Genomic DNA, 27,605 nt, shown 5'->3' with positions numbered 1-27,605 from the left:
GTGTAGAGGCTTGTCACATCAAGTGTGACAAGCAGGTCATCCTCCTCAAGAGGTGGAAATTATTTGGTACTTTGCAGCAATGTCTGTGAATCAAGAAGGAATGATTCCATATCCCTCACCACTGGCTTATCAGGTATTAATATATTTACCTTGGGCCTTTTTATATCCTTTTTCGATCTATCTGGAGTTTTGCTATGCATGTATTATACCATGTGGTTCTTTCTGTAAAATAGGGTACTTGGTGTTCACTTTTAGTTAATATGTTTATGTGTTGATAAGATTAGGTAGTCACACACACTGGGAGCACAGTGGGGGTCTTCACCTGTTGATTGCTGATAGTGGGAGTGGCATCACAGGTGATGACCTGGAACTGTATCACTTTGGTTAGTTTAAAAGGCAAGGGGGTAAGTAGGTTGTGCATTGTTATTTTGTATTGTCTGACGAAGGGGATAACACCCCGAAATGTTACATTAAAAAGGTAACTTTGGAAATCCTGGCGAGTGCATCCGCATTCTTTACTATATATATATATATATATATATATATATATATATATATATATATATATATATATATATATATATATATACATACAAACAACATCTGTGTAAAAGCGCACAACGGGACCCAAGTTAAATACAAAAAATAGTATAAAAATACCTGAGAACACGCTGAAGTACGGCACGCTGAGGAGAGTGGGTGTGTTACTGATTACTGGAGACCTGCAGCTGATGCGTTCAGAACCCGGTCTGTAAGCCGCGTCACAGGGTAATAAAAGAATCCAAAAACAGCAGACATGTTTCGTGCGGTTGCGCACTTGGTCACTGCTTCTGCGTGAGGTCCTGACCGTAGACATTGTGTCTGTTTTTATTAGAAGTGCTTTTCATCAGCTGCTGTTAGCTGTTATGCTTTTACTCTGTATCAAATAAACGTGAACTTTTATTGAACAAGGAGTCTTTTTGCGCTATGATGCGCTCTGCTGTTTTTGGATTCTTATATATATATATATATATATATATATATATATATATATATATATATATATATATATATATATAGTGTAACAAGGGAGAGCACTCTCACTCAGTATATCAACTGCCAGGGTGCTAGTGTAATTAAATATAGCTGAACACAAAACTGGCACTCGCTGGTCTTTCCAAAAAATCTTTTACTGTGAAAGTAGTGTCGTTTTGGGGACAATATATATATATATATATATATATATATATATATATATATATATATATATACACACACACATACATACATACATATACACACACATCTTTAGACATGTACAGTATATCTATGTATCTCTATGTTAAAGCCCTTTGCCAGCCTTTTTTATTTTCTAAGAACTGAGATCTCATGTCATTGAGCCCTTATAAAACTTGTGTGCAATATTTTTTTGAATAATTTTTATTGGATGCAGTTATGAGTGTAACTGTACTTTATAATGTATTGATGTGTTTTGTGACACTTTTTGTTTCGCGAAACAGTTAACCACAGCTCTGAGGACGAGGTAATCATTCTAGCGTAAACTGCGATTGCGCTCAAGCAAATCACATTTACTTTCAACTTGTAATACCAGCGCAATTTAACCTGTGCGCAATGATCGTGGAAACCCGATATCACTTGCGCGTGCAATAAAAAAAAATAAACTATCCAATTTATCTCTTATAAAATTTGTTTCATTTTATCCTTTTTTAGTGTATAACATTGCTACAAACATTGTTGCAAACACTGCTCCTGAACTCCTATGAACCAACCTAGGTTTACTCTTCAACAAAAGGAATATTAAGAGAATAAAGTAAATTAGTTTTTTTGTGACTGTATGCTAAACTATGAAAGTATATTTTTACATTACTGTCCCTTTAATTGTTACACAGACGTGTGTCAGGAAATTAAATCTGTATATAAGATAGTATATCCTTGTCCCTTTCTGACCCTTACGCACATGCACATATACAAAAATATTTAAATCCACAATCTTAAAAAAAAATACGTAATAGGTATTCGGTTATGTTTAACTTGAGTACACAAACAATAAGAATTAATAATAATAAAAATTTTTTTTAATAAAAATGCAAGACAGCTAATGCACTTTACTGTCACCATTATACTTGTGTATATAGATCACTTTGTTCTCATTTTCTCTTTCTGCAAAGAATTTTGTGGAAATTTTACATAACTACAAAATGTACATCACACAAGTAGTTTCCAGCCATTCACTAATGTTTGTATTATAGCTCCGGTTTACATAATTTATTTACAAGATTTTACTGCTGTAGACAGATATAATCTCATTGAAAATGGAACAAACATACAAAGGAGGTGAGGCATTACAGTGATCTACTGACACTTGATAGTTCCTTTATATTGTCAGATTGTGTACATTCACAGTTCATCTGTCTATTCCTCTAATGTTTAAGGCAAATCTAAAGTTATAGCTGTTTTCAACACACTAAGGCCTAGATTTAGAGTTGGGCGGTAGCCGTGAAAGCCAGCGTTAGAGGCTCCTAACGCTGGTTTTGGGCTACCACCGGTATTTAGAGTCAGTCAGGAAAGGGTCTAACGCTCACTTTCCAGCCGCGACTTTTCCATACCGCAGATCCCCTTACGTCAATTGCGTATCCTATCTTTTCAATGGGATCTTTCTAACGCCGGTATTTAGAGTCGTAGCTGAAGTGAGCGTTCGAAATCTAACGACAAAACTCCAGCCGCAGAAAAAAGTCAGTAGTTAAGAGCTTTCTGGGCTAACGCCGGTTTATAAAGCTCTTAACTACTGTGCTCTAAAGTACACTAACACCCATAAACTACCTATGTACCCCTAAACCGAGGTCCCCCCACATCGCCGCCACTATATTTAAATTTTTAACCCCTAATCTTCCGCTCCGTACACTGCCACCAACTACGTTATCCCTATGTACCTCTAATCTGCTGCCCCTAACACCGCCGACCCCTATATTTATTAACCCCTAATCTGCTGCCCCCCCTATCGCTGACCCCTGCATATTATTATTAACCCCTAATCTGCCACTCCGTACACCACCGCCACCTACATTATAGCTATGTACCCCTAATCTGCTGCCCCTAACACCGCCGACCCTTATATTATATTTATTAACCCCTAATCTGCCCCCCTCAACGTCGCCTCCACCTGCCTACACTTATTAACCCCTAATCTGCCGAGCGGACCGCACCGCTACTATAATAAAGTTATTAACCCCTAATCCACCTCACTCCCGCCTCAATAACCCTATAATAAATAGTATTAACCCCTAATCTGCCCTCCCTAACATCGCCGACAGCTAACTTCAATTATTAACCCCTAATCTGCCGACCAAATCTCGCCGCTACTGTAATAAATGGATTAACCCCTAAAGCTAAGTCTAACCCTAACACTAACACCCCCCTAAATTAAATATAATTTAAATCTAACAAAATAATCCCATAAATAAATTATTCCTATTTAAAGCTAAATACTTACCTGTAAAATAAACCCTAATATAGCTACAATATAAATTATAATTATATTATAGCTATTTTAGGATTTATATTTATTTTACAGGTAACTTTGTATTTATTTTAACCAGGTACAAAGCTATTAAATAGTTAAGAACTATTTAATAGCTAAAATAGTTAAAATAATTACAAAATTACCTGTAAAATAAATCCTAACCTAAGTTACAATTAAACCTAACACTACACTATCAATAAATAAATTAAATAAAATACCTCCAATTACCTACAATTAAATCTAACACTACACTATCAATACATTAATTAAATACAATACCTACAAATAACTACAATTAAATAAACTAACTAAAGTACAAAAAATAAAAAAGAACTAAGTTACAAAAAATAAAAAAATATTTACAAACATTATAAAAATATTACAATTTTAAACTAATTACACCTACTCTAAGCCCCCTAATAAAATAACGAAGACCCCCAAAATAAAAAAATGCCCTACCCTATTCTAAATTAAAAAAGTTCAAAGCTCTTTTACCTTACCAGCCCTTAAAAGGACCTTTTGTGGGGCATGCCCCAAAGAATTCAGCTCTTTTGCCTGTAAAAAAAAACATACAATACCCCCCCCAACATTACAACCCACATACCCCTAATCTAACCCAAACCCCCCTTAAATAAACCTAACACTAAGCCCCTGAAGATCTTCCTACCTTATCTTCACCTCGCCGGGTATCACCGATCGGTCCTGGCTCCGAAATCTTCATCCAACCCAAGCGGGAGCTGGCGATCCATAATCCTGCGGCTGAAGAGGTCCAGAAGAGGCTCCAAAGTCTTCATCCTATCCGGGAAGAAGAGGCGATCCAGACCGGCAACCATCTTGATCCAAGCGGCATCTTCTATCTTCTTCCTCCGACGTCCAACTGAAGAATGACGGTTCCTTTAAGGGACGTCATCCAAGATGGCGTCCCTCGAATTCCGATTGGCTGATAGGATTCTATCAGCCAATCGGAATTAAGGTAGGAAAATTCTGATTGGCTTATGGAATCAGCCAATCAGATTGAGCTTGCATTCTATTGGCTGATCGGATCAGCCAATCGGATTGAACTTGATTCTGATTGGCTGATTCCATCAGCCAATCAGAATTTTCCTACCTTAATTCCGATTGGCTGATAGAATCCTATCAGCCAATCGGAATTCGAGGGACGCCATCTTGGATGACGTCCCTTAAAGGAACCGTCATTTTTCAGTTGGACGTCGGAGGAAGAAGATTGATCCGCGCTGGAGGTCTTCACGATGGAGCCGTTCCTCATTGGATGAAGATAGAAGATGCCGCATGGATCAAGATGGTTGCCGGTCTGGATCGCCTCTTCTTCCCGGATAGGATGAAGACTTAGGAGCCTCTTCTGGACCTCTCAGCCGCAGGATTATGGATCGCCAGCCCCCGCTTGGGTTGGATGAAGATTTCGGAGCCAGGACCGATCGGTGATACCCGGCGAGGTAAAGATAAGGTAGGAAGATCTTCAGGGGCTTAGTGTTAGGTTTATTTAAGGGGGGTTTGGGTTAGATTAGGGGTATGTGGGTGGTGGGTTGTAATGTTGGGGGGGGTATTGTATGTTTTTTTTTACAGGCAAAACAGCTGAATTCTTTGGGGCATGCCCCACAAAAGGTCCTTTTAAGGGCTGGTAAGGTAAAAGAGCTTTGAACTTTTTAAATTTAGAATAGGGTAGGGCATTTTTTTATTTTGGGGGTCTTTGTTATTTTATTAGGGGGCTTAGAGTAGGTGTAATTAGTTTAAAATTGTTGTAATATTTTTCTTATGTTTGTAAATATTTTTTTATTTTTTGTAACTTAGTTCTTTTTTATTTTTTGTACTTTAGTTAGTTTATTTAATTGTAGTTATTTGTAGGTATTGTATTTAATTAATGTATTGATAGTGTAGTGTTAGATTTAATTGTAGGTAATTGGAGGTATTTTATTTAATTTATTTATTGATAGTGTAGTGTTAGGTTTAATTGTAACTTAGGTTAGGATTTATTTTACAGGTAATTTTGTAATTATTTTAACTATTTTAGCTATTAAATAGTTCTTAACTATTTAATAGCTATTGTACCTGGTTAAAATAAATACAAAGTTACCTGTAAAATAAATATAAATCCTAAAATAGCTATAATATAATTATAATTTATATTGTAGCTATATTAGGGTTTATTTTACAGGTAAGTATTTAGCTTTAAATAGGAATAATTTATTTAATAAGAGTTAATTTATTTTGTTAGATTTAAATTATATTTAACTTAGGGGGGTGTTAGTGTTAGGGTTAGACTTAGCTTTAGGGGTTAATCCATTTATTACAGTAGCGGCAAGATTCGGTCGGCAGATTAGGGGTTAATAATTGAAGTTAGGTGTCGGTGATGTTAGGGAGGGCAGATTAGGGGTTAATACTATTTATTATAGGGTTATTGAGGCGGGAGTGAGGCGGATTAGGGGTTAATAACTTTATTATAGTAGCGGTGCGGTTCGCTCGGCAGATCAGGGGTTAATAAGTGTAGGCAGGTGGAGGCGACATTGAGGGGGCAGATTAGGGGTTAATAAATATAATATAGGGGTCGGCGGTGTTAGGGGCAGCAGATTAGGGGTATATAGCTATAATGTAGGTGGTGGTGATGGTGTACGGAGCGGCAGATTAGGGGTTAATAATAATATGCAGGTGTCAGCGATAGCGGGGGCGGCAGAATAGGGGTTAATAAGTGTAAGGTTAGGGGTGTTTAGACTCGGGGTACATGTTAGAGTGTTAGGTGCAGACGTAGGAAGTGTTTCCCCATAGAAAACAATGGGGCTGCGTTAGGAGCTGAACGCGGCTTTTTTTGCAGGTGTTATTTTTTTTTTCAGCTCAAATGGCCCCATTGTTTTCTATGGGGATATCGTGCACGAGCACGTTTTTGAAGCTGGCCGCGTCCGTAAGCACCGCTGGTATCTAGAGTTGCAGTGGCGTTAAATTATGCTCTACGCTCCCTTTTTGGATACGAAGAGAGAAGCGCTCTACCAGGAACGAACAACAGCTCAGTGGCTTGTTCTATGGCGATTTACCACCCGGAAGCAGCCTCTTTTAGACCAGTGTGCTTTTCACAGAAGAAAACTTTCCTAAAGTATATCAGTCTGATCCTGCCAAGTAAGGTCAGTCCAGCCCCGAAATACCAGGCAATTCTCCTCTGAACAAGGAACATGACAACCCCAGACGATCGTTTCGGCCTCCTATGGGCCTCGTCAGTGAGGTGCAGCCACATTCCTCTAAGCACACTGGGCAAGGAGTCCACGTCTGGTTTCCCCCATCACCCATAGGGAGACTTCCCCAGGGTCATAATAATTTGCATACGAAGAGAGAAGCGCTCTACCAGGAACGAACAACAGCTCAGTGGCTTATTCTATGGCGATTTACCACCCGGAAGCAGCCTCTTTTAGACCAGTGTGCTTTTCACAGAAGAAAACTTTCCTAAAGTATATCAGTCTGATCCTGCCAAGTAAGGTCAGTCCAGCCCCGAAATACCAGGCAATTCTCCTCTGAACAAGGAACATGACAACCCCAGACGATCGTTTCGGCCTCCTATGGGCCTCGTCAGTGAGGTGCAGCCACATTCCTCTAAGCACACTGGGCAAGGAGTCCACGTCTGGTTTCCCCCATCACCCATAGGGAGACTTCCCCAGGGTCATAATAATTTGCATACGAAGAGAGAAGCGCTCTACCAGGAACGAACAACAGCTCAGTGGCTTGTTCTATGGCGATTTACCACCCGGAAGCAGCCTCTTTTAGACCAGTGTGCTTTTCACAGAAGAAAACTTTCCTAAAGTATATCAGTCTGATCCTGCCAAGTAAGGTCAGTCCAGCCCCGAAATACCAGGCAATTCTCCTCTGAACAAGGAACATGACAACCCCAGACGATCGTTTCGGCCTCCTATGGGCCTCGTCAGTGAGGTGCAGCCACATTCCTCTAAGCACACTGGGCAAGGAGTCCACGTCTGGTTTCCCCCATCACCCATAGGGAGACTTCCCCAGGGTCATAATAATTTGCATACGAAGAGAGAAGCGCTCTACCAGGAACGAACAACAGCTCAGTGGCTTGTTCTATGGCGATTTACCACCCGGAAGCAGCCTCTTTTAGACCAGTGTGCTTTTCACAGAAGAAAACTTTCCTAAAGTATATCAGTCTGATCCTGCCAAGTAAGGTCAGTCCAGCCCCGAAATACCAGGCAATTCTCCTCTGAACAAGGAACATGACAACCCCAGACGATCGTTTCGGCCTCCTATGGGCCTCGTCAGTGAGGTGCAGCCACATTCCTCTAAGCACACTGGGCAAGGAGTCCACGTCTGGTTTCCCCCATCACCCTTTTTGGAGCCTAACGCACTGAAAACCCAGCCATTCTGTGAACTCTAAATACCAGCGGTATTTAAAAGGTGCATGGGAAAAAAAGCACGCGTAGCTAACGCACCCCTTTGGCCGCAGAACTCTAAATCTAGGCGTAAGATTTTGAAATGTTTTAGATACTCATAAGAAAGTAGGTGGTGCTCAACTCTAAGGAGGCTATTGTGAGCTGGAGTCCCTTCTTGCAGCCAAAGGGTTAAGGATTAATTAAACAATGTCAATGTGGTTGTGGTGTCTGACCAGAAAGATATTATAACAAGTGGTTTGCAAGGACGGTCTCCCCTTCATTTCCATTCTCTCACTATCACTCTCTCGGTTCCTGCGAGTTCTGTCTGCTTGTGGCTCACTCTAATGCCGCTTCCTTTGTATTCAACTTTTTTAAAGGTCAATGGAAAGCAACAAGCCAATGTCTGTTTTACCGATGTGCTTTGTCTTACACAGGAAAATGGTGTAGTCAATGACATATTACTGTAGATTTTGCATGGGCATGCAGCCAGTAATATAGCAAGGATAAGGATTCAGCAGCAATGAAATTAAATCAGCTGAACAAATTAACCTCAAGTGAATAAGAATGGTAATCTGCAAAGTCATGAAGACCTGACTGTTGTCCTATCCAAGGGGTCTTAGCTCCTAAAGTAAATGGCTCACATGAACCCTCCTCCTACCTTTGACTGCAGTTTCACACAAGAGAACCTGCAGGCAGGATTTATTAAGCAGATTCCCTACCCTGAATTTTAATCTCCACGGTCTCGTCCATGTGATTGGCTGTGCGCAGGCAGGGGTTGCAAGTGAGCACAAAGGAGCGCTCGTGTGCAATGTAAGGATTGGTGCCCACCAGAGAAGAGGTCAGACAGACAGGGACAAATCTGTACGCCCCTGTCAGCATGAAGAGAAATCTCACAAAAAAAATGTTGTGGCTTTTTTAGCATTACAATGCAATGTGGGGGTGTCTGCTTCACATCTAGCGATGCATAGCTCAACAAACGTCTCTCAAACTAAAAAAAATAAAAATGATATTATATATAAAATTTGTATTCATATTGACAAAGCATTATATAATTGATGAATGTCTAGCATTTGAGTGAGTGGGGGCAGATAGATCACTCATCTTGTAAGCCATAGTTTAAAAAAATTGTTTAACATGGAAAACTCAGATGCTTACTAAATTAAAGCCACTGTTTCCAGACTATTCAAATCTTATTCCCCGATCTCTTATTGAACTATGTCTTTTATGCTTATTTTTACTGCTCTCTCATTTTGCAACATCGCTTTTGCAGATCCAGTTACCCACATAGTTCTGTAACAGAAAATCTTTACTTTGTGTTCTCTTCATTTAGCTTATGCTAGAGAGCGAATACAATTCCAGGAAATGTGTATAGCATAAGACAGGTCAGTATATGTAAAACTGAATTTGATTTTTTTTCCCAAGGGATAAGATAAACATGAAAATATAATGCTTTTTGTAGTCTTTTGAAGCTAATGGGATAATTTTACTCTTTAGCAGACGTGCTCTAAAGCTTCTTAACTCATAACACCATTAGCAATCTCAGGGGTGAGCTTGGAGGAAGTCAGGCAGGAAACGTTCAGAGTAAATAGACTTCAGAGATGCAACACCACAGCAATCAGAGAGTGAAAGTGAGACAAAGCCAACGGCTGAAGTCAATGCTGCAGAGAACAGAAATATTAATTTAAATACCACCTATGCCTCTTTGTTAGCGTCTGAGATTTAAATAGAACTCACCACAGCAAGGGATTAATTTAGTACAGCTTAAAATAGAGCAGAATAAGGAGTTGTGCTTAACACCAAAAGGCCAATGCGGTCATCACAGGATGGGTGCAGGCAGCAAAAGTTTAAAATAATGGTTGAGCTTGCCCAGTTTGTCATGGAATTAATTTCCCTGTATGGACTGGCAAAAATCAAAGGATCAACGTACACAAACAATACTCCAAGAAAGGAGAGAAAAAAAGATAAAGGCACTCACTTTAACTCAATACTTCTAATTTTACAATTAACGTAATACATCTCAATAAAACAATATAAAAGCTACAACGCATGTAAAAAAAAAAAAAAGAAAATAAATTGGTTAACAGCCAATCACTGAGCTTTGTGAATAGGACAAGAGTCTAACGTAGGAAAACCATCCATTATTAAATAATCTCTTACTGCACAATCACCCCACTGAGCAGACTAATAAGATTAACACTATGTTTTTGTGAATACCCATAACTTGGGAAACATAGTGGGCTTAATTTAACACTAAGAATGCGGAATGCCGTAAAGCATATATAATGCAACTGGTATATTATCGCACAACTCGCCTCACATCACCACAGAGTTTGGCTCACGCCTGACGAGCATTTCACCAGATAGAGCCTTGGGATGTATTAAAAGTTGTTATATGTTTCTTTATCTTACGATTTGGTCTTATGTTAATTGTAAAATTAGATCATTAGAAGTATTGAGTTAAAGTTAGTGCCTTTAAATATCTCTTTTTTTTTCTCCACTCTTGGAGAATTTTTTTGTATACGTTGATGCTACTTATAATATAGTAGGCACCCCCCATGTGTTATTTGGAACGAGATTCTCAGAGTCAGATTAAGTTAGTGGGTATATTGATAGTTTTATTGTTAACAACACATTTTTATGTGGTTTCAATTTTTGTAGAGAAGTGAAAGGAATTTATATTTTCACAAAGCTCACGAACACATTTAACCTACTGGTTTAATGCATAACTACATTAAATGTTTTATATTTATGGAGTCTCTCTTCATCTATCTATTCCAGTCTATCATTATTGGGCCTTTGCTCCATTAACATTTATAGTTTTTAGTGCCCCAATATACGATATCCTGCATATCAATCAAGCACCACACTAGCAAAACGGAAAGAAAAAAATTAGAACCATATATTGATGCACTCATGAGGTGTAGTGGATACCTGGAATAGTCATCGAGCAGAGGCAGTGCAATATCCCAGCATTGCCAGGGTTAACCTGAATTGTTTTTCTTTTGTGTGTAATATTCTGTCTGTATCTAGCTCTCTCTGATTACTGTTGAGCATGGAGCTCAAAATTTGCTTTCAGTGGCTCTAATATAAAGAATATGGCTCATAGGAATTACATCTCTAGATCAAAGTAAGGTGTCAAATGGGTCATGTGATCCAGGGGGGCTGGTTTTGCTACACAAAGGAAAGGTTCAGGGTTATAGTTGAATGCAGCTTAGATTCAGGCAGAAATAACTGGGATATTATTTGAACAACAATTAGTTCCCACAGGCCTACTGTAAGCTTATCAGGGATATTTGCGTAAAGGTAGGCTCTGTGTTTTAAGTCCCATTTTATTTTCAAGAACTATATTTTGCATTTATTTTGTATGTATTTTGTTTAAGGTCATTAAAATATTAATCTAATTCTGTCTTTGGGCTCTAGTATCTGAATTCACAAACTCCTAGAGACACGGTTGTAATCACGTTACCAAATTGTTAATTGTGTGGGTTATTGGCAAATTTGCAGCATTTGCTTTTCTGAGTATTACTGGAGTGTAATTGGGGTTAAGCAAGAGACCCTTATCCAAAGTTCTTGGTGGTGGCAGCATAGTTAATCTGGAGTGGTGCAGGCAGAATTTGGGAGTTAATTGTACTTGTAGAAGTATAGGGATAAGGTAGCCAGAGGCTGAGTGCTATTGACCCCTGCTCCAGGGCATTCTCAATGCGTTATTCAGCAATTTAAAAATACATAGTTGCCCTTGTCAAGTATCTCACCTTATTCTTGTGTTTTGCTATTTCAAAGCTGGTGAGGTGATTTTATTTTTTCACGTTTAGTTTTTTGCAAATGTTAGGCTGAACTGTTTTATATTTAGTGTACTGTATTATTATTATTATTATTATTATGTTTTTTTAATAGCTTATTTAGTAATGTCCTCAAAGGGGGTTTGTAATGCTAGTATCCTTGACAATGGAACTCATAAACACCAAAAAGTAAACTGTTGCAAGAAAATAATCCTGTATCCTTCTCTAGTGAAACCAATCATACAAGAGCATAGCCTGTCAATCACCCTCTGATGTAGGGGAGAGGATAAGAAGCAGGAACTGCTCGTTACATTTGTGGTTGAAGGTTTGCTCATGTGCATCTACAGCGCAACATTCCAGAAGTTGAAATGAAGCTTGAAAATTCACGTATTAGCATCCATTGTTTCCTGATTATCTTCAATAAAGTGCTTTTTAAAGGACTGCTGGTTTCTGTTTTTTTAGATGGATTAGTGCCTTGTCTGACAATCCTACCTACTGGTGTTTTAGCATCCGATGTTTCCTGATTATCTTCAATAAAGAAGTGCTTTTTAGAGGATCGCTGGTTTCTGTTTTTATTCAGCTTGATAATTTTTTCCCTATATAAATAAAAGCTTCCAGATGTGGACCAACAAGTTAATTTAGATTGTGTTTATAGCTACATAAGAAAATGTGCAAACTGATTATATATTGAGAATACCCTTTTGCATGTTCCCCTCCAAGGAGATTATTCCTCTTTGCATATTTAAAAGTAATATTTCTGAAAACTACACTATATGGCCAGAAGTATGCAACCCCCCCCCACACCACCACCACCACCACTAATTATCGAGTTCAAGTGTTTCAGCCATGAAATCTGCATAGACAAACATTGGAAGTACAATTAATCATACTGAAGAGTTCAGGGACTTTAAATGTGGCTTCAAAGTAAAGAAAAAACAAACTGATGTTTGGGCGTACAGGTCCAATAAACCCCACACAAATTATAGTTTGAATGCTTTAATAGTCCAGTCTCTCTATTCCCGCAATTGAACGTTACTGGGTATATTTTTAATTTGAAAGAGACAGGGCGCAGAACTCCTACACACTATGCAAACCTAGATAGATGTCACTAATTATTATGCCCATACATTCATGAATGATGCATACCAACAGAAGTTATAACAGCAACTACAAACTGTTTTCTCGATACAATCTTGTATTGATAAGTGTTGCTCTACGTGGTGGGCAATAAATAAATTCATCTTACCCGTATTCTTCGGCTATCGTCTCGAACTTCAGATCTTTCGGCTTTCTAGCACCCACTTCCATGTAGCATTTGTCTGTTTGCCATGTAACACTGTAATTGTGTAGCAGGACTTCTGTGTTGGAGCCAGACCGTAATAGGTGAATCCTGGTAGGTGTGTGAGGGTTCTGCCCCTCCAATCAGAATCAGGCTAGACACTGTAAGGCTCCGTGCTCACTGTATTTGGCCACCAGCACTAAGCAACAATGAAAAAGAAGAGATACGGAGTACCGGAAAACAGCGTTGTAGTTAAAACATATGTCCTTTATTCTAATCGGCTAAAAAAAACTCATTACAAAGAGTGTAGAGATACAAGGAAAGTCCTTTAGAAAGGTGCAATAAAGTGGCCACTTTATTTCATCTTTCTAAAGGGCTTTCATTGTACCTTTACACACTTTGTAATGAGTTTTTTAACCGACTAAAATAAAGGACATATGTTTTAACTACAACGCTGTTTTCCGGTGCTCCGTATCTCTTCTTTTTCATTGTTACTTTAAATGTGGCACTGTCATAGGATGCCACCTTTGCTACAACTTGTAAAATTTCAGCCCTACTTGATATACACCAGTAAACTGCAAGTGCTATTATTGTGAAGTGGAGGAGCAACAACAATCCAGCCACAAAGTGGTAGAATATGCAAACTCACAGAGCAGGACCAACAAGTAGTGCATATAAATCACATATCATCTGTTGCATCACAGACTTCCAGACTGGCTCTAGAAGCAACATCAGCACAAGACCTTGTCAGTGCTAGACGACCTCACAAATGCTCTTTTGGCTGGATGAGGACAAATTATCACACAAAATCTTGTAGAAAGCATTCCCAGAAGAGTTGCAGCTTTTATAGCCAAAAAGGGGGGGGGGGGGGCAAACTCCATATTAATGCGCATAGTTTTGGAATGTATTGTCCCACTAGCTAATACAGGTGTGATGGTCAGGTTGTCCACATACTTTTTGGCCATATAGTAAATTTTTTAATCATGAAATTGACTATCCTAGATTTGATGATATTCTAAGGAAATCTGTGGCTAACACTAAATCTAATGTCATGAATGTGAAACATACAAAATACCTCAGGGATCAGGCTGATTATGACACTAATACAGTGCATGTTTGGAGTAAGACACAGAGGTTTGACACAGAGTTTGAACTCGCAGATACTCTAATAGGAATAGAAGACGTGGGAGCTCACGTAACAGGAATCAGGGATCTAGATCACCAAGTGGCAACAGGGTTACATTTTCATATAGCGATAGGGATTCAGGTGAAGACCACACTCCCCCAGTTTCAGACATCCCCAATATAGATAGGTCAGGCATACTTAAGCAAAATCAAGATCTAGCTACACACAATACAATAAGGAAAGTACCAGTCCTCTACTAACCAGACCTTGCAGTCAGTACCCCTTACCACAGGAGACACTTGGTCAGCAGGTAATTCACAAGCAGGCTCTAGTCAGATTGATCAGGTTTTTTCTGTGACCCCGAGGAACCCAACAAGGGGAGGGGCACCAGTAGAACAAAAGAACAGGTATCCTCTCAGAGGAGTGAAACAGACGAACAAGTACAAACCATCAGTGTAATAAATTTATCTAAGGTTGTTCTTAGCCAATCACAAATTAAACTGCTAAGTCTGGGTCTGGGTTTTGTACCTACCACTGGGTTTAATTTGTTCAAAACTATGCTAGACGTAAATCGCTTTGTTCGTAATATAACTTTAAAAAAAGCACTTTTCTGAAAGTGAACCTTTGTCTACTGTAGATTTGAACAATAGGAGTAAGTGTGACAAAATAGACAGAATAAATTTAAACACCAATTTCATTTTTTCTGAAACCTGTGATGTTATTTCCTTAGACAGACTAGCAGGGGAGACAACTAATGACACTACACAATCTGACATTGAGAAATTTGTGGGCTATAAAAATGCTTCAACATTTTATCCCATCCAGAGTCGAGGTCCACTAGTGGAAAAATTCTTTAGTAGAGTTGAGAAAGATCTCAGAGATTTAGCTCTTAACAGGAATGTAAAGACCACTGACTAAATTTGTCTAAATTGGAAAGGAAAGCCCTTATGTAGTTATAAATGAATGATAACATTGTGATAAGGGCAGCCGACAAGGGGGGCTCAGTTGTTGTAATGGACAGACGAGCATACAGAGATGAAGCCCTACGTCAACTTGCTGACAATACCCAATACTCTATTTTAACCAGGAAATATCAGTTAGAACTTGTGCACCTTCTGGATGATGGTCTTGAACAGGGGTTTATTGATTGTAACACTTTTGATTATCTATGTGTCCCTACCCTGTCATTCGGTCTTTCACCATCTCCCGAAGGTGCACAAGTCCCTTACATCCGTGAAGGGACGCCCCATAGTCAGTGGCATAGGATCCCTATTTGAACATGTTTATGAATGGCTGGATGCTATTCTTTACCCCTTGGTACAGGTATTACCCAGTTATCTATGTGACACCAAACATGTACTGAGCATTATGAATAACATGAAATGGAATTATTCATATTGCTAGCTGACAGTGGATGTCACTGCCTTATATTCCTCTATCCCACATGCCAAAGGCCTAGTGGACCTGGACTATATGCTGTCCCTATACTCAAATCTAGGTGAAGATTTCCGTAAATTTGTGGTTGATGTAACACATTTCCTCTTATGCCATAATTACTTCGAGTTTGGGGGGGAGGGTTATCTCCAGGGATGTGGAACAGAAAATTTGCCCCCTCCTAAGCAAACCTATACATGGGTTGGTGGGAGATGTCCCACATCTTTGGAGATGTGATCCCCTTCCGTAATAACTTTGTGTATTACGGGGAACATGGGGAAATGATGAACTTCATAGAGTACATCTATACCAACGATGTGAATCTTAAATTCACCTTTAAAGAGTCCAATTCATCCATCAACTATTTGGATATTACATTGTGTGGTATTACAGATAGTAAGGTGGAAAGTAGTATGTTTAGAAAACCTATATCAGGTAATTCTGTGCTACATGCAAGTAGCTGCTACCCTAAGAATGTGTCCTACTCTATTGCCAAAGGACAACTTATCAGGACTAAGAGAAACTGTTCAACTGAAAAAAGGTTTCCAACAACATCAAAAAGATTTGGTAGATCTTTAACAAGCAAGGGGTTACCCATATAAAACCATTAAGAGAGCTATCAGAGAAGTTAGGGGTGTTAACAGATCGACTTTGTTGTTGGATAAGGATAAAACCTCTGAAACGGAAAAACCCAATCAAGTTACTTTTGTCACTGACTACAGCACTGATTATCACCATATTTGTGATGTTGTAAGAAAACACTTTAAACTCTTAGTGGCAGATGACAAACTAATTGATTGTGTGAAAGATGGTATCAGGTGCTCCTACAGGAGAAATAAATCATTGGGTAACTATCCCCTACAGTGTTATCTAAGAAACCAGCTACTACTAGTTCATGGCTAACCAGCAAGGGCATGTATAGGTGTGGTAGCAACAGATGCAAGGCCTGTAATTATATTGATGTCTCAGACACTTTTACATCTGCGGTCACGGGTCAGTCGTTCAACATAAACTATTGTTTAAATTGCACATCAAACTTTGTGATTTATCTTATCACATGAACATCATGCAATGTTCAATATGTCGGACTCACGACCCGTGACATCAGATCTTGGATCAGAGAACATCTGTCTACCATTAACGTAGGCAAGTCCACTTCACCCATAGTTCAACATTTTGTTACCTTACATGGAAAGAATGTCTCTAGCTTTAAATGGCTAGCTATTGATAAGGTGACCCCCCCTCGACGGGGTGGCGACAAACAAAAACTTTTGGAAAAAGGTGAGATGCTATGGATCTTCAAGCTATCTACCAAAGTCCCGCTGGGCCTCAATGCAGAATATGATCTTATCAATTACTGGTAATAAATAGATGGGTCTATGTAGTAAACATTTATATACATTTTTAGACCACTGGTGTAAGTTTATTAACTACACTTTATAGTATTGTTTATAGTATTGTCTAAGTTGATTTACTAATATACTTTCTTGTATAAATATTCCTTGTACCTGGGATTCAGGTTCTAGTATTGAACGTTATACATACATATTTGTTTACTTTACCTATGTCTTTATTCCCAACCGATATATAATATGTAAAACATCTCTATTATCATTCTTTGATACACATTAGCTCTATCACCAGGGGTCTATGATGTACAGACCGTCTATAGTAGTTAGACACAATCTTTGTATGACCATCTTTAAGTAGGTGTCCTGGTTGATATATGAAATATCTGAGTCAATTATTGCATCTTATTAGAATATGTATTTAATTTTGCAACAAATTTCTATTCAACACAACTTTTGTACATTGTTGCAGTAAGATAGTTCCCTACGGTAATAGCAGACATAATTTGTCCTATTGGAACATATAGTATATATCTTTTATATTTCAATTATTTTCATTTGAGACATATATAGAATACGCTATTGGTATCACTAGTTATGGTAACATTAACCATTTCCAACCTTATTGTTGAGATTGTGTTACTATTGGGATTGTTTGTATGTCTTACTTAACATTAATATCTAGTCCAATCTATAGTTAGTATATACTGTGTTTTGAATAATATAGACTGTATCAGTTATTTAGTATAGTGTGGTTTCTTATGTACACTGCATATATTGTGCATAATTGTTTTGATTTGGCACAAGTAACCACAGATGCACGGTTATTGGCTAGACCAATTAATGGTTCTATCCAATAGGGGTTTAGTACACCCCTTTTTAAACAAGCACTTAATGCACATTTTTATCAGTAGTAATTACGGCTCAGGCCGAAACGCGTATACTGACTTTCACCCGTGTATTCCATTCTATATTCTCCATCCATGGAGCATGTATTTTAATGATGGAAATACAGATTTTACTTTTAACCTGAAGCTGCTGCTACCATCTTTCTTTTGTGGATTATTTATGGTCAGGTTGTCCACATACTTTTGGCGATTTAGTGAATTTTTTAATCATCATCTATGAATAATTTTTTTTATCATTTCGAAGCACTCTTTTTCATCAGAATTGTATCCATTGTTTCATTATACATCAAAAAAATATCTTCTTTAATTAAAGCAGCTTGTAAATTATATTTCCATTGGGAGAGTCTGGCTGTAGAGCAGTGCACAGCATTCTAGGTACTAGTGCAATCTGTAAAAAGTGCATCACATCTATATTCTGCTTTGTGGATTTTGTTTAATTTATACTGCAGGACAGTCATCTCTTACCTATTTTATCCACTCAGCTATAGGAATTTTTAAAGTATGTCATTTGGTTTATAATATTAAATTCTAAATAAACTACATCAACCAATCTAACTTTGTCCATTAGTAAAGTTACAAATTAAAATACTACAAAGTACATTAGTTTTGTATTTGGTGCTGCAACTTCAGATTTGTGACAATTTCAATTAAGGTTTGCCAGAAGTGGTAGTGAAGATGCCCATTTGTGGTACCAGAAACCTTCCTACCTGCCTCTAAGTGTACTCATTCGAGTTCAACTAATGGTGCTCCAGCACACTTACACCTCCGAGCACATAATCCTACCTCTCAGCCTTTAAAAAACTGATAGTTGAATCAGGTGTAACGGGGTGAATCTTGTAGAGGAAATGCCTAAGTAGTTGAAAAGACAACTTGGTGGTCCATAAGAAAGATTTAGACATTCCAAGGGCCTGAGCATTTGGAAGTTAAAGTTTATGCAGTTCCCAACTCCCAAGCTTTCCACTGGGGAAGGGACTGACCTTAATAGGGTGTAATAGAATGACTTGGAAAAGATCTAAACATTGCCACCAGATAGTTTAATATTTGTTACTTCACTATCGCAAAAGTCGCCTTTTTTGTAAAGTTCCCTCCTGAGTTCTGAAAATGAAATCACTTCTTAGAAGCCAAAACGGCACAGCCATTTTAATCAGGAGTCTTTTGTGCACTCAAATAGATTGCTTGGGTTACAAATCCATCTAACAGCCAGAAAAGTAATATTAATGAAATAGAAGAAAAAATACTCCTGTTCTTAGAACATATGGTTTAGAACAAATGGGAAATGATGAATTATAGTCCTTACAAGACCATTTATAAACAGAAAATAAATCTATAGCCGGTAAATACACTGAAAACAAATAACAAAATTACAAACGATGCATATTTTAGATTGGAGCAATTTACTGATACAGAACATAATGTCTCTTGTACACAAATGGATAAAAAAAAAACACATAAGATATGACAACTGTAAAACAAATACTCAGATAAATATGTAAGATGAAATTTAAAATATAAAAGATAGAAAGTTAGACCATCACATATAAATTAAACATCACCTGTTCACTTTATATGTTTACATTCTTTCTTGTTCTTGGGGGCCAAAAACAAAATACACACACACACACAGCTTTTGTCAACAGAGCAGATCCATAAACAGAAAAATTAGCTAAATGTTAATTTCCTAAAAACTTGAATTATCTGGGGAAATTCTCATGATCTTGTGTCTTTTGGGACAGCATTTTGCAACTCCTCAATATTTACTGGAACTTTATAAACACAACTCTGTCAAGGATGATTCATATATTTATTTAAAAAAAAAAAAAAAAAAAAATTCAAGGACAAAATTTGAAAACAAAAGTTTTAAAACACAAGAATTATTTCACTATGTGTCTTAAAGGTAAAATAAACACCAGGAGATTGTAATATAAAATGTTTATTATGTATAGTAAAACAATTTTGCAATATAATTTTATTTTGCCTCCTTTTCATGTAATTTAGCTCTGAAAATTGAGCAATTTCTAATTCTCAGAACTTGAAAAGCAAACTGCAGATCTCAAGACTAACCCTTCTCAATATATGTCCCTTTTTTTACTTTAAAGGGACAGTAAACTGTAAAATTGTTTGTACCTTAATGTGTTTCCAATAAAAAAAATTACCAACTGCAGAGTAAAAAATGTATGAGCATTTGCTTTTTAAGGTTTATTTGTGTAAATGAAATAGCTGATTTTGTGTTTTGAAGCCACAACCTAATAAAATAGGTTGAGCCTGTAGGTATAATCAGATCTCATTACTTTATCACATTGTGTACATATACATACTTCTTTATCTTATATCTGTCCGTAAACCAAAGACCAATATTTGGAGAGAACAATGTAAAATTAACATTGTATTAACTTATCTCTTCTATACCCCACTAGGAGTGTAATTTCTTCTGCTGGCTGTGTTTACACAGCTTATCTATAGCTTGGACCTAAGGCCAGAATAGGTGGGGATAACACAGGCTAAATCAACTATTTAAAATGCCAAAATAAGGGTAAAGGCAATACTTGTAAACAATTTAATACACTCCAGCAGGTAAAGTGGATCATTGAGAACAAATTAAATGGGAGAAAATGTTTGCGTAAAATGTGCCTTTAACAGATAAGAACTACAAAACAATTCTCTGTATACTAACATTATGATTGTGGCTAGCATTGTTGTCTGCATACTAAAGCCCTGATTGGCTCTACCAAATACAAAAAGTGGTGGGTGGAGTTTGGCCATTGAAAAAAATTGCAGCAAAATATGATGTTAGCCAGTTTAAAAAAATGTTTAAACTAGGTTACTCTATAGCAAGACAACACAAATGTCTTGGAATGTCAAGGTGTTTACTGTCCCTTTTAAAAAACATACAAGGGGTGAATACTATTAATTTTATATGGGATAAAAAGGAAACAGTTACATTTTTAAATGATAATAAAAGATGTGCTCACCTTGCAATACTCATCAATGGGAATTAAGCGTCTCACTGCTACATCACGTATGTGGCTTCTTCGGAAGAGAATTTTTCCTAAAGGAAAGAAAAAGAACTATCAACAGATGCGTTTCCTGGCTGTACCGTTAACAAAATACATTTGGTATATTTGGTGTTTAAATAAATGATATATGATAAAATTAAATCTTTTATAAACTACCTTCAAATCACAATTCCATATCAAATTCTAAAATAGCAAAAAAGAAACTATTTCCTACACAAGCATGGCTGAAGAATTCATCAGGTCTACAGCACAATATTAATTATTATAATTCATGAAGATGTTTTCAACTAATTATTGAGTTAAATTCCAAAGTTTCCTAAATTAAAAATAAATAAATCTAATAATTAAACAGTAACATGTTATTCTCTAGCAAGACAACAAGGTATTTACTATAAACCAAGAGTAAACAACATCTTATGTCATTAAGGCAGTATTTACATGTCATAATACAACTTACACTGACAACCTAAAGGTAGTGTAATATCATGTGTAATACTTTTGTATACATTGTACCCTAAAAAAATATGGTACTGTACTGTAATCAGGTAACATTTGTTGTTTTGTAAATATAAATATGTAAATAAATATAGAACATTATTTACATTTCAGAACACACAAAAAAAACAAAGATACAGGTAGATAAGATTGTTACTGGCAGGGAAAAACAGTAATTTTTGAGAATTTGTATCTGGACCTGTGTGTTTGTGTGTGTAATGTAATATATATATATATATATATATATATATATATATATATATATATATATATATATATATAGTTTGTTGCATTATTTAAATGAAAACATGGAAACAAATCTGAGAAATGTGTGCACCAGCACATGGTCAACTATAAGACCGCATAGCTTACATTACAGTAGGGGACAAACACATTTTCATGTAACACATTTTTATAATTTTAAAATAAACCTTTTTGGCTTGTTCTTTGGGGAAAGCTACATTTATTCCAAATCAGTGACGTGCACTCATAAGAGGCAGGTGAGGCAGTGCCTCCCCTGGCCAATCTATGTATTACACCCTTTTTGTACAAATTAAAAAAAAAAAAAATCCTTTTTTTTTTCAATATATATTTTTTTTAATAAACAGGTGACCCCCCCTACCCCCCCACCCCTCCACCAAATTTATTTCATTTGTTATGTGCATTGTGCAAAAAACATGTATTAAATACAATACAATCATACATTCATATTGCGCAATAATAAACTGGAGGCTAGCTATCCTTATATTGCGCAATATGAAATGTATTGGGAACTATGGGCCGCTGAGAGACTGCAAGTTGGCCGTCTCAGCCAATCAGGTCTCAGTATTGCCCGCAAGTGTCTGAGTCTCTGGGCGGGCTGCCGGAATTGAGGCGCGCGTCGTCAGCGTCTGTCACGTGCCCGGCGTCATCTCAGCCTCAGACTACTAGTGAGACGGAGAGTCGGAGTGGCGGACATCTAGCAGCAGCAGTATTCTCTAACTACTACGTAGTAAAAAATCTAAAGTCTACTTAGACGACGACGGCCGCGCACTTAGCACACTCACTGATTATTTGATCATCTTTTAGGTAGGTTCATATTATTTTGAAAGTTTCTAATCCCGATTCCCAAACAAAAGTCAGAAATAATGTGATTATGTGAATAAGATTGAAGTTGAAGTTGAACTAGAGTTTGTTTAAGACTGTCAGTGTACTGTGTGTGTGTATATAGCAACCATTTTTTTCTGTTTTAAATGTTGGCGGGGGGGGCTGCTTGGATTCTCGCACCTGGGCCCTATGGTTTCTAGTTACGCCCCTGCTTTTGATGTACCTTATAAAAACATTAGGCTATTGACTTTGAAATGCACCAAACAAGTTGTCCCAAGCGTTTGCTATTATACCCTATGCCAATTCCCTCATTTCCTAGATTCCTTCTTCCTTAATAAAACAAATTAACATTTCTTCTGTTGCAAAATGTTGCATCTGATAAAACTGTCTAGTAGAATCTAACTCAAAATTAAACTCCATCAGATATATTTATGAATAAAATCATGAGGTATTTTATACAACAGCCATCTGATGGTTTTATTGGATCTCACAAGATGGAATTATTTAATTTTTTGGTAAAAAAAACATTTTTTTTTTTAATATATGCAAATTATTTTAAACAGCTATGGTTGTGTATATATATATAAAATAAAAATAAAGGAATACCCACTAAATGAATGCACTGAAACATCTACTGCTTATAAAAATTCCACCAAAGCTTACAATTCCATTAACATGTATCTTCACTCTATGGTCTAACACACAATATGTATGATCAAAAATAGATGATTCTGCTAATATAATTAACCAACCGCATTAAACCCTATTGTTACCCTGAACCAACAAGGCAATCCCTAAATGTGACCCAGCCCCTCAACAATAAAGACTGTCTGAACCATGCAATCATTTTAGACCCTAATGACTGACCCTTTCCCCAACTCCATTTAAACTTTAATAGCTTAACTAAAAACCCAGATTACAGTTAGGGGTAGTAGAAGTGGGACCAGGCAATGGGTAAAGTTAAAAGAGAAAAGGCTGAGTTAATTGTTTTGGGGTAGGATTGCAGTTAGATGTAGTTGTTGTGAAGCTGTTCTTTGTTTAATATTGATGTGATGGTGGTGGGTACATATGTACTATAAGAACATGTGATATATTAACAGGGGTCTGAAGCTCCTTGTTTCTGGTCTTAGAAACCAACTATTAGAAGCTGCCATTATTTGCTAGTGACACTTATATACAATGCTATTATTAAATAATTTTTAATGTTCTGATTGTGATGATAACTTTAACGTTATTCCATCATAGCAGCATGAATATGATATATTTATATTTACTGTTCATCTTGAGTACACTGAAGACTTTAATAAGCTGGAGTTTCATGCTATATGGTTTTACCAGTGACCTCCTGCCAGTGCTGCTAGGCAGTATGGGTAGGTTTTTGCTGTGATGGTGGAGGTCTATTACAAAGAAGGTGACACTCAAGCTTCAGAGATAGAAGTCTCTGGGATATGAACTGACAGTACTACAAGATGTAGACGCTACATGAACAGGTAATACATGAACTGCCAATCCGGTTACTTATATGTTATTTTGCCATGCTTTCTAAATGACTTTCTTTATATTGGTAACCTTATTATTCTTATTTACAGTTATCCTGCACATTTGTAGTGGACAGTGTGGCACTAAACCTATTAAGGGAATGATAATTGTACTGCATATTTGGTGTAGCTATAATGCATTATAAGGTGCCACTTGGTTCCCTAAATCATATACTGAGTAGATGAATGAGAGGAAATAGATGATAGCTCTGTCAGAATCTTTGATGGCATTGTAAACATTGGTGATTATGTTGACATTGTATAGTAGACACTGGTTATTTCTTGACATTGTACTTGACGTTGGAATAGGGATCATTAGAAATTGGGTTCTTTTAATAGTAAGTGATATTGTGATACGCTGAGCGAAACATGGGGTAGAAGCAGAGATGGTTAATGGAATAAGGTTGGTTAATGGTATGATCATTTTTCTTCATTCTTTTGATATCATTTGTTGAAAAGCATATCTATATATGCTCAGTAGCTACTGAGCATATTTAGATATGAATTTCAACAAAGGATATCTGATTTTCTTCATTCTTTTGATATCCTTTGTTGAAAAGCATATCTAAATATGCTTAGTAGCTACTGAGCATATTTAGATATGATTTTCAACAAAGGATATCGAAAGAATGAAGAAAACCAGATATCCTTTGTTGAAATTCATATCTAAATATGCTCAGTAGATACTGATTGGTGGCTGCATATAGATATTGGCTCGACCATGTGCAATTGCTATTTCTTCAACAAAGGATATCTAAAGAATGAAGGCGTATCCGATTCCTAGCCACTGCCTCACCAGCCTCTGAAGTCACCGCACATCACTGTTCCAAATATTTGAAACTAAAAATGTAGGTGAGTTCTTAACATATGGCTGCCAGAGAGAGCTGTAATGTATAGATACACCCTTTCCAGCAGTAATGTTCTGTGGAATCATCAAAGTTAATTTACATATTAGTACCCCAGCCAATGAGAAATATCACCCATCTTTTGCACAACAAAAGGGTTAACAGAAAAGGAAATTGAAAAATGTTAGCTTGCAGTTTATTTAACTACTAGACCTAAGTCAGAGCTTGTTTTTGCTGATCTATAAAGGGATTCTTTCAGGAGCAGGTTATACTCTTTATTCCAGTTACTTTACGTAGTTTATTCAATTTTATTTTTCTTTACTCAGGATAGATAGCACTATGAAATCATTTGCCTGTTTATTTTTATTTACTGGTGTGCCATATGCTATATTACCAGGCCAACCAAAAATGGGCCAGATTACGAGTGAAGCACAAGTTAACGCTTCAGCTCGAGCATTGCTCTAGAAATAAGCTTTTTGCACTCTTTTTACGAGTTGAAAGTAAACTGTTTTCACTCTCTACTAACCAGACAAACACAAAAAGCTGAACTCAGACTATCGCGTGCGGATTCACGTATTTCCCCATAGGTTTATTTTCTCCTTTGACTTCTAACACTAACGTCTAACAGCAACTTTTATGTTTTGCAAAACAGTTAATCAGAGTTCTGAAGTCACGGTAATCATTCTAGCTTAAATCGCGATTGCACTCAAGCAATCTCATTTACTTTCAACTTGTAATATGAGCAATAAGCCAGACGAGCGCAAACCCCTGTGATAAATCCCTTATCACTCTGGCACAAATGTTTGCGCTCCACTCATAACTTGTCTACCTACATAGACTCAATTTAAAAGGGATACTAAACCAAAAAAAAATTCTTTCATGATTCAGATAGAGCAGGCAATTTAATTTACTCCTATGATCAATTTTTCTTTATTCTCTTGCTATCTTTATTTAAAAGCAGAAACGTTAAACTTAGGAGCCGGCCCATTTTTGATTCAGAACCTGGGTTACACTTGCTTATTGAAACTAAAATGGGACGGCTCCTAAGCTTTACATTCCTGCTTTTAAATAAAGATAGCAAGAGAACAAAGAAAAATTTATAGGAGTAAATTAAACAGTTGCTTAAAATTGCATGCTCTATCTGAATCATTAAAGAAATAATGTGGGTTTAGTATCCCTTTAAATATCATTGACTGTATCCATATGTAGGTCAGTGATGTATATCTCGCTAAAGAATTGCTCATGCAAATTTTATATAGCATCATTTATAGAGATTTGTAGCGTGTTCCTTGACCCTTCATGTGTAAAAAATAAATAAAAAAAATGATGTTTGAAAAGGTTGGACACCTTTGGTGTGAATCTATATAATATGGATGAGCAAATGTCTCTAAAATATATGTCTAACCTCAGAAACTAACCATAATGCTGAGGTCATTGGCCATGACATTCTAGCAAGGGGATGTAATGGGCTAGAAGAATCCTGTCTGCAAGATTGTGATTCAAGATATTGCTTCTGAAGGACTGGAGGGCATCAAGTCATGCAAGTCTGCATTTAACCCCTTAAGAACCAAGGTTTTTCCCAATTTCCGTGCTTAAATGGCACAAGCAATTTTGGCATTTTTGCTCACTGTTAGTTTTACCTTAATTGTCCACAATCTTGTTAAGTGCCCCAATATATGTTATATGCTGTTTACCAGAAAAACAGGCTTTGTAGTGATACCCCTTATATGTTGTATAAAATAACAAGAAATAAGAACTTAATACCGAAAAATGGAGAACAAAAATGGGAAAAAACATAATTTATGTAAGATATGTAGATTAGATATGTAACTGATAAATTCATTTCTTTCATATTGGCAAGAGTCCATGAGCTTTTGACGTATGAGATATACAATCCTACCAGGAGGTGCAAAGTTTCCCAAACCTCAAAATGCCTATAAATACACCCCTCACCACACCCACAATTCAGTTTAACAAATAGCCAAGTAGTGGGGTGATAAAGAAAGAAGTAAAAAGCATCAACAAAGGAATTTGGAAATAATTGTGCTTTATACAAAAAAAATCATAACCACCATAAAAAGGGTGGGCCTCATGGACTCTTGCCAATATGAAATAAATAAATGTATCAGGTAAGTTCTTACATAAATTATGTTTTCTTTCATGTAATTGGCAAGAGTCCATGAGCTAGTGACGTATTGGATAGTAATACCCAAGATGTGGAACTCCACTGAAGAGTCACTAGAAAGGGAGGGATAAAATAATAACAGCCATTTTCAGATGAAAAAAATTAATCCACAACCCAAAATATAAGTTTATTCTCATAATGAAAAGAAAAAACTTAAACATAAGCAGATGAATCAAACTGAAACAGCTGCCTGAAAAACTTTTCTACCAAAAACTACTTCCGAAGAAGCAAATACATCAAAACAATAAAATGTAGTAAATGTATGCAAAGAAGACCAGGTTGCTGCTTTGCACATCTCATAAACTGAAGCTACATTCTAAAAAGTGGAGACTGATCTAGTAGAATGAGCTGTAGTTCTCTGAGGTGGGTCCTGTCCCAACTCCAAATAAGCAAGATGAATCAAAAGCTTTAACCAAGATGCCAAAGAAATGGCAGAAGCCTTCTGTCCTTTCCTAGAACCAGAAAAGATAACAAATAGACTAGAAGTCTTCCTGAAATCTTTAGTAGCTTCAACATAATATTTAAAGCTAGAAACATGGGGATAAGGGAGCTGTTAAAAAATGAATTTGGATATGTGTATAAATTATGACAGAGGTGCAGACCCTATAATACTATAATCAAAAGATCTATGTAGAAAGAAAATAAGGATAGGTAGTCCTTATAGA

General features: G+C 36.9%; 1 protein-coding gene across 2 annotated transcripts in view; it reads right to left on the bottom strand.

The window, feature by feature from the left end:
• The window catches only part of SH3PXD2B (SH3 and PX domains 2B), a 455,707-nt gene that overhangs the window by 199,135 nt on the left and 228,967 nt on the right, over positions 1-27,605 (bottom strand). For both annotated transcript variants that reach the window (XM_053717127.1, XM_053717128.1), the window contains exon 4: positions 20,747-20,823. In XM_053717127.1, the coding sequence (XP_053573102.1) occupies positions 20,747-20,823 (77 nt within the window). The remainder of the gene's footprint in view (positions 1-20,746; positions 20,824-27,605) is intronic.

Source organism: Bombina bombina, chromosome 6 (assembly GCF_027579735.1).
Source record: "Bombina bombina isolate aBomBom1 chromosome 6, aBomBom1.pri, whole genome shotgun sequence".
Taxonomy (NCBI): domain Eukaryota; kingdom Metazoa; phylum Chordata; class Amphibia; order Anura; family Bombinatoridae; genus Bombina; species Bombina bombina.
This window is presented reverse-complemented; position numbering and strand designations above follow the sequence as displayed.